This window comes from Triticum urartu, chromosome 4 (assembly GCF_003073215.2).
Source record: "Triticum urartu cultivar G1812 chromosome 4, Tu2.1, whole genome shotgun sequence".
In the NCBI taxonomy this organism is placed as follows: Eukaryota; Viridiplantae; Streptophyta; class Magnoliopsida; order Poales; family Poaceae; genus Triticum; species Triticum urartu.
This window is the reverse complement of record NC_053025.1, coordinates 122,332,712-122,341,563: the sequence shown is the minus strand read 5'-3', so window position 1 is coordinate 122,341,563 and position 8,852 is coordinate 122,332,712. Positions and strand designations below refer to the sequence as shown.

Sequence of the window (8,852 nt, the reverse complement as noted above, 5' to 3'; positions counted from 1 at the left end):
GAGTGAGCGAGGACCAATCCAGGCCTAACACCATGATCGAACCTTGAGGCCATAAATGCAACAGTCTACAAAGTAATCTGATCCATGGATAGAATTTGCATTCGTTTTAACACGTAATATCTTTCCTTTTGTTTTCGCTCACCAACATTCGTTCAAGTGTTTTCGCCTGAATTTCTATTAACTGGAAGATTTTCTTTTGCTTAATCAACAAACCCATACCTTTACACTTCAGTTGAGAAGACGAGGAAGTTACCCCTGAAAGGAAATAGGCGGATTACAAGCCATTTATTTTCCATTTGCTTACTTTATTTATTTTTCTGAAGGAAAAGATTTTGTGTCAATGGATTCACACAGCAAAAATAAACAGTCATTACAAGCCTGAAACAAAACTTGCAGCATAATTTGCGCTTAGGTGATGGAAATGAAGAACCTAATTAGTTACTGTACTGTATTAAGGGAATTATTGAGCATGTGAAAAAGATTTAAGATTCGTGTGTATGCTTTTTTTGTTGCATCAACGGCAAGATGTAGACGCTGAGCAGATTATTAGTTGCTCCTTAGAAACTCCAGTTCTTGCACTCTCTTGACAAAGCTCCGGAGGCTTCTCTCGGACGGCCCACCGGCGGCCACCGCCTCCCTTACCCTCTCCTTCCAAGCCCTCGAGCTCGCTGCTATCGCAGTGGCCATGTCGCCGCTGCCAACAGCCAGCTCGACGCACCTCGCCAGCTCCGCGCCGGTCAGCACCCCGTCGGCCTCGCGCTCCGCCCGGACGGCCACGCCCCATTCCTCCGCCAGCAGGTGCGCATTCACCGGCTGGTCCGACCAGCTCGGCGCCGCCACGGCCGGCACGCCGCACGCCACCGCCTCCAGGGTCGAGTTCCACCCGCAGTGCGTCACGAAGCACGCCACCGATGGGTGCGACAGCACTCGCACTTGATCACACCACTCCACCACCATTCCCTCTGGCACGGCCGCTGCCGTTGCCAGGAGGAGGCGGTCCACCTCCGGCGAGCGTCCCTCCCGCCGCACCACCCACAGATACGGCAGGTTGAGGCGCCGGATGCCGCGCAGGATCTCCTCCGCCTGCCGCTCGCTGTACGTGAGCAGGCTCCCCCACGACACGTACACCACCGACTTGGGTGGCTGCGCGTCCAGCCACGCCATGTACCTCTTCTCCTCGTCCTGCGCGAACAGATGAATGGCCTGATCTTCTCCGGCTCCGGCAAGAGGAACAACGGGGGCGCCGATGGCGAAGACGCCGCCCAGGTACGGCCGGATCGCCTCCAGCGCCGTCTCTTCCAGGGCTTCGAACGTGTTCACCAGCACCATGCAAGGCTTCATGATGACCTCCTCGTCGTCCATCTGCTCAAACATCTCGCGGAAACCTCGAACGATCATCTGTGAAAGGTCGTCCCCGGTGCCCGTGGCGTCGTCGGCCAAGAAAGACGGCATGTCGCGGCCCATCCTCATAGGCCGGCGGAGGCCCGGCAGGGTGGCCTCGTACGCCGGGTCAGCGGCGTGGGCGGCGATGCCGCCGTCGCCATGCCCGTGGAAGTAGTGGTAGTAGGCGACGAGCACCGTGGCCGGCTGGATCCAGTATACGGCGAGCGGCAGGCCGTGCGCGCGCGCGACCTGGACGACCGTCGGCATGTTGAGCGTGCACACGACGCAGGTGACCGGGCGGCCGGCGGCGGCGAGGCGGCGCACCACGGCGGAGAGGCTGTCGCAGGACGCTCTGCGGCGGCGCGCCGTTTCGTCCCCCGAGCCCGTGGGCCAGCTGCCGTCGTCTTGGCCGTCGGAGAAGGGGGCGTAGTGGATGACGCCGTCGCTGACCTCCTGGTCGTCGGGAGAGGAGGAAGGGAACATGCGGCGGTGGCCGAAGAGGGGCACCGAGAGGGTGGCCGTGGCGCCGTCGATGGCGGCGAGACGGCGGGCCAGGGCGCGCGCCGGGTTGAGGTGGCCCTGGATCCCGTACGCCGCCACGAGGAAGTGGGTGCCGTGCTCCCCGCGTACCGCCGCCGGCTGGGCCATCACGCACGTCGTTGGTGCCGGATCGATGCTTCGCCTTGTGATGTATTGACTCGGCTTGAAAGCTAGCGAAGGTTTAAAAGGGCGATTTGATAATTTGCCATCCCTTACTTTTCTCCTTCACAATTTGCCACCCATTATCTTAATGACGGGCGGGCCCGAACCTCACCTGTCATTCTTGAGAGGACAAATTATGAAAGGGGAGGTAAGGAATGGCAAATTATCAAATTTGCCGGTTTAAAAAGTCGAGAGTCGCGCATTAGCGTCCAAAGCTTCCTGGAATCCCGGTGTGCATTGCTAAGCAAAGACTTCGCAGGTATTGACGACATGCGGGGTAAGCAATTCCGACATTGTTTAGTTTGATTAATACGGCCGGCCGGCGACGATGGGACACAGATGAACATGTTTCTGCTTTTACTATACTTCACGTGTCGGAATTGTGTAACAACATGTCCGACCGTCACTGCTTATGTTCCATCAAAATCCAAGGAGATGTTGGTGATCACCAGCACGACGTCAGTTCTTGTAGAATGGCCGAACACAGATGAGACCCAGTTCATGTATGTATAAAGTATCAGTTTAGCTATATGTTAGAGCATTTCCAACAGCCGCGCTGAAAAATTGATGTTTTTTGCGCGCGCAACCGTTCCGGACACTCCAGTGGAGCCGCAAAAACCGCGCGCGGCATATCTAGTTCAGCCCGCGCGCCGAAACACCATCGCGCGTCGCTTATTTGCTGCGTCCGTCTCCCGCGCGCTGGACTCTCGAGCACCCGCTCGCAACTCCACCTATCCCATCCAGTCCATTTCTTCCGGCGATCGTTCCGGCGCTTCCCCGGCCTATCCCCGCGCCGCCGCGGCATCCCCCGTCTCCCTCTAGTCACCGCCGTCCGTCGCGCGCAACAGTCCTCCGACGAACAGCGCCCGGCCGTCCACTGCCGCTCGGCGCCCGCAAGGTGTTCGACAAAACTCCCGCAAGGTATGTATTGCTTCAACTTCACATTTTTTTACATGAATTTGGTGCATGTTGTTTGTAGTTTTTATAGTCTAGTTTAAATTGAACATTGTAGATGAGTTCATCGTATGATTCTTCCAAAGAAGAATTTGATATGGGAGAGGAGGAGGATCTTGCAATGATCCTAACTATGCACATCAATAAAAAACCGAAGCACGGTGGTTCGGTTATGGGTCGGCAGAAAATTTGGAGGGATAGGATCGATGCCCACAATAGATTGACCAGGCATTATTTTGCGGAGAATCCCACATACCCCGAGTCGTATTTTCGTCGCCGGTTTAGGATGAGCATCGAGTTGTTCAGGCGCATTGCAGAGAAACTAGCGAGCCATGACCGGTTTTTTTCAGCAAAGGAGGAATGCCGCCGGAGAGCTCGGGCATAGCACCTTTCAGAAGGTGACAACCGCTTTGCGTATGTTGGCATACGGTATCCCCGCTGATCTAGTTGATGATCACTTGGCCATGGGTGAGAGCCAAGCCATCATGTGTGTCAAGCACTTCGCAGTCGGAATTGTGCAAGTGTTTGGCCAGGAGTATTTGAGATCTCTTAATGTTGAAGACGCCGCAAGGCTATTGGAGATGAACAAAGCTTGCGGCTTCCTAGGTATGCTTGGCCCAATAGATTGTATGCATTGGAGTTGGAAGAATTGTCCTAAGGCATGGCATGGGCAATTCCATGGCCATAAAAAGGGTTCCACTATAATTTTTGAAGCGGTGGCCGATCAAGAGACTTGGATTTGGCATGATTTTTTGGAATGCCTGGATCTTTGAATGACATCAACATTGTCAACCGGTCACCACTGATGAATAAGCTTGCAAATGGTGAACTGTCACTGGTACAGTTTGTAGCAAATGGCCGTACATACAACTATGGCTAATATCTTGCAGATGGCATCTACCCAAAGTGGCAAACATTTGTGAAGCCGTTGAAAAAACCGGAAGGTAAGAAAAATCTTGATTTCCACAATGCTCAAGCGGCGGCTAGAAAAGATGTGGAGAGAGCTTTTGGAATTTTGCAAGCCCAATTTGCTATTCTGAGAGGACCGGCTAGATTTTGGGATCAAAAGATGCTTTGGTACATCATGCACGCTTGTGCGATCATGCACAACATGATCATCAAGAATGAGCGTGGCCAAGATGTAAACTACTCTCACTATGAGCTCTTGGGACATCCCGTGCGAGTGCGGCGGAGGGCTGAAAGGGTGGCCCATTTTGTTGCCTCATATCATGCAATTTGACGTCCCGAAGCGCATGATGATTTTCAGAAGGATCTCATTGAGGAGTGGTGGGCTTGGAATGGCCGACAAAAAGCATCATGATTTGTGTGTTTGATGTTGTATTGTTGAATTATTTGTTGAATTGAAAGATAAACTATTTGTTTGAGTTGTAATAACGAAATTGAACTATTTATTGTTGATTTATTTTATTTGTGTTTGATCTTCTTGCATGTTGAAAGGATCGATATAGTTGACTAGAGGGGGGTGAATAGGCAACTAACAATTTTTAGCCTTTTCTTTATCAATTTAAAGTTTGCATCAAAGTAGGTTGTCTAGATATGCAACTAGGTGAGCAACCTATATGATGCAACAACAACAAGCACACAAGCAAGCAAGAGATGCAACGCAATATAAGCTTGCACAAGTAAAGTTACGAAATAACCAAGAGTGGAGCCGATGAAGACGAGGATGTGTTACCGAAGTTCCTTCCCTTTGAGGGGAAGTACGTCTCCGTTGGAGCGGTGTGGAGGCACAATACTCCCCAAGAAGCCACTAGGGCCACCGTATTCTCCTCACGCCCTCACACAATGCGAGATGCCGTGATTCCACTATTGGTGCCCTTGGTGAAGGTTATATGCCCTAGAGGCAATAATAAAGTTATTATTTATTTCCATATATCATGATAAATGTTTATTATTCATGCTAGAATTATATTAACCGGAAACATGATACATGTGTGAATACATAGACAAACAGAGTGTCACTAGTATGCCTCTACTTGACTAGCTCGTTGATCAAATATGGTTATGTTTCCTAGCCATAGACAAAGAGTTGTCATTTGATTAACGGGATCACATCATTAGGAGAACGATGTGATTGACTTGACCCATTCTGTTAGCTTAGAACTTGATCGTTTAGTTTGTTGCTATTGCTTTCTTCATGACTTATACATGTTCCTATGACTATGATATTATGCAACCCCCGTTTACCGGAGGAACACTTTGTGTGCTACCAAACGTCACAACGTAACTGGGTGATTATAAAGGTGCTCTACAGGTGTCTCCGAAGGTACTTGTTGGGTTGGCATATTTCGAGATTAGGATTTGTCACTCCGATTGTCGGAGAGGTATCTCTGGTCCCACTCGGTAATACACATCACTTAAGCCTTGCAAGCATTGCAACTAATGAGTTAGTTGCGGGATGATGTGTTACGGAACGAGTAAAGAGACTTGCCGGTAACGATATTGAACTAGGTATTGAGATACCGACGATCGAATCTCAGACAAGTAACATACCGATGACAAAGGGAACAATGTATGTTGTTATGCGGTTTGACCGATAAAGATCTTCGTAGAATATGTAGGAGCCAATATGAGCATCCAGGTTCCGCTATTGGTTATTGACCGGAGACGTGTCTCGGTCATGTCTACATAGTTCTCGAACCCGTAGGGTCCGCACGCTTAAAGTTCGATGATAGTTCTATTATGAGTTTATGGTTTTTGATGTACCGACGGTAGTTCGGAGTCCCGGATGTGATAACGGGCATAACGAGGAGTCTCTAAATGGTAGAGACGTAAAGATCGATATATTGGATGACTATGTTCGGACACCGGAATGGTTTCGGGGAGTTTCGGGCATATACCGGAGTACCGGGGGGTTACCGGAACCCCTCAGGGAGACTAAAGGGCCTATTGGGCCCTAGTGGACAAGAGGAGGGGCGGCCAAGGGCAGCCGCGTGCCCCCTTCCCCCCCAGTCTGAATTGGACAAGGAGGGGGCGACACCCCCTTTCCTTTCCCCCTCTCTCTCCTTCCCTCTCCTCTCCTACCCCCACATGGAAAGGGGGAGTCCTACTCCCACCGGGAGTAGGACTCCTCATGGGGCATGCCTAGGGTGGCCGACCCCCTCCTCCTCCTCCACTCCTTTATATACGGGGAGGGATACACCCCTTGGAGACACAACAATTGATCTCTTAGATCTTTTAGCCGTGTGTGGTGCCCCTCTCCACCATAGTCCACCTCGATAATATCGTAGCGGTGCTTAGGCGAAGCCCTACGACGGTAGAACATCAATATCGTCACCACGCCGCCGTGCTGACAAAACTCTCCCTCAAAGCTCGGCTAGATCGGAGTTCGAGGGACGTCATCGAGTTGAACACGTGTAGAACTCGGAGGTGCCGTATGTTCGGTACTTGATCGGTCGGATCGTGAAGACGTACGACTACATCAATCACGTTGTGCTAACACTTCCGCTTTCGGTCTACGAGGGTATGTGGACATACTCTCCCCTCTCATTGCTATGCATCACCATGATCTTGCGTGTGCGTAGGAAATTTATTGAAATTACTACGTTTCCCAACAGTGGCATCTGAGCCTGGTTTTATGCGTTGATGTTATATGCACGAGTAGAACACAAGTGAGTTGTGGGCGATACAAGTCATACTGCTTACCAGCATGTCATACTTTGGTTCGGCGGTATTGTTGGATGAAGCGGCCCGGACCGACATTACGCGTACGCTTATGCGAGACTGGTTCTACCGACGTGCTTTGCACACAGGTGGCTGGTGGGTGTCAGTTTCTCCAACTTTAGTTGAACCGAGTGTGGCCACGCCCGGTCCTTGAGAAGGTTAAAACAGCACTAACTTGACGAACTATCGTTGTGGTTTTGATGCGTAGGTAAGAACGGTTCTTGCTCAGCCCGTAGCAGCCACGTAAAACTTGCAACAACAAAGTAGAGGACGTCTAACTTGTTTTTGTAGGGCATATTGTGATGTGATATGGTCAAGACATGATGCTATATTTTATTGTATGAGATGATCATGTTTTGACCGAGTCATCGGCAACTGGCAGGAGCCATATGGTTGTCGCTTTATTGTATGCAATGCAATCGCCCTGCAATTGATTTACTTTATCACTAAACGGTAGCGATAGTCGTAGAAGTAATAGTTGGTGAGACGACAATGATGCTACGATGGAGATCAAGGTGTCGCGCTGGTGACGATGGTGATCATGATGGTGCTTCGGAGATGGAGATCACAAGCACAAGATGATGATGGCCATATCATATCACTTATATTGATTTCATGTGATGTTTATCTTTTATGCATCTTATTTTGCTTTGATTGACGGTAGCATTATAAGATGATCTCTCACTAAATTTCAAGATAAATGTGTTCTCCCTGAGTATGCACCGTTGCCAAAGTTCGTCGTGCCCAGACACCACGTGATGATCGGGTGTGATAAGCTCTACGTCCATCTACAACGGGTGCAAGCCAGTTTTGCACATGCAGAATACTCAGGTTAAACTTGACGAGCCTAGCATATGCAGATATGGCCTCGGAACACTGAGACCGAAAGGTCGAGCGTGAATCATATAGTAGATATGATCAACATAGTGATGTTCACCATTGAAAACTACTCCATTTCACGTGATGATCGGTTATGGTTTAGTTGATTTGGATCACGTGATCACTTAGATGATTAGAGGGATGTCTATCTAAGTGGGAGTTCTTAAGTAATATGATTAATTGAACTTAAATTTATCATGAACTTGGTACCTGATAGTATTTTGCACGTCTATGTTTGTTGTAGATAGATGGCTCGTGCTGTTGTTCTGTTGAATTTTAATGCGTTCCTTGAGAATGCAAAGTTGAAATATGATGGTAGCAATTACACGGACTGGGTCCGTAACTTGAGGATTATCCTCATTGCTGCACAGAAGAATTACGTCCTGGAAGGACCGCTAAGTGCCAAACCTGCTGCAGGAGCAACACCAGATGTTATGAACATCTGGCAGAGCAAAGCTGATGACTACTCTATAGTTCAGTGTGCCATGCTTTACGGCTTAGAACCGGGACTTCAACGACGCTTTGAACGTCATGGAGCATATGAGATGTTCTAGGAGTTGAAGTTAATATTTCAAGCAAATGCCCGGATTGAGAGATATGAAGTCTCCAATAAGTTCTATAGCTGCAAGATGGAGGAGAATAGTTCTGTCACTGAGCATATACTCAAAATGTCTAGGTATCATAATCACTTGACTCAACTAGGAGTTAATCTTCCTGTTGATAGTGTCATTGACAGAGTTCTTCAATCACTGCCACCAAGCTACAAAAGCTTCGTGATGAACTATAATATGCAAGGGATGAATAAGACAATTCCCGAGCTCTTCGCAATGCTAAAGGCTGTGGAGGTAGAAATCAAAAAGGAGCATCAAGTGTTGATGGTCAATAAGACCGCCAGTTTCAAGAAAAAGGGCAAAGGGAAGAAGAAGGGGAACTTCAAGAAGAAGAGCAAACAAGTTGCTGCTCAGGAGAAGAAACCCAAGTCTGGACCTAAGCCTGAGGCTGAGTGCTTCTACTACAAACAGACTGGTCACTGGAAGCGGAACTGCCCCAAGTATTTGGCGAGTAAGAAGGATGGCAAGGTGAACAAAGGTATATGTGATATACATGTTATTGATGTGTACCTTACCAGAGCTCGAAATAGCACCTGAGTATTTGATACTGGTTCTGTTGCTATACTTGCAACTCGAAACAGGGACTATGGATTAAGTGAACACTGGCTAAGGACGAGGTGACGATGCGTGTGGGAAATG

At 49.2% G+C, this 8,852-nt stretch overlaps 1 protein-coding gene across 1 annotated transcript; it reads right to left on the bottom strand.

Moving 5' to 3' along the window:
* Positions 1 to 304: 304 nt before the first annotated feature.
* On the bottom strand, positions 305 to 2,060 carry LOC125553669 (cyanidin 3-O-rutinoside 5-O-glucosyltransferase-like). The gene has a single exon (XM_048717420.1). It carries the CDS (start codon positions 2,029 to 2,031, stop codon positions 547 to 549), a length of 1,485 nt encoding a protein of 494 aa, XP_048573377.1. The 5' UTR covers positions 2,032 to 2,060; the 3' UTR covers positions 305 to 546.
* Positions 2,061 to 8,852: the final 6,792 nt, after the last annotated feature.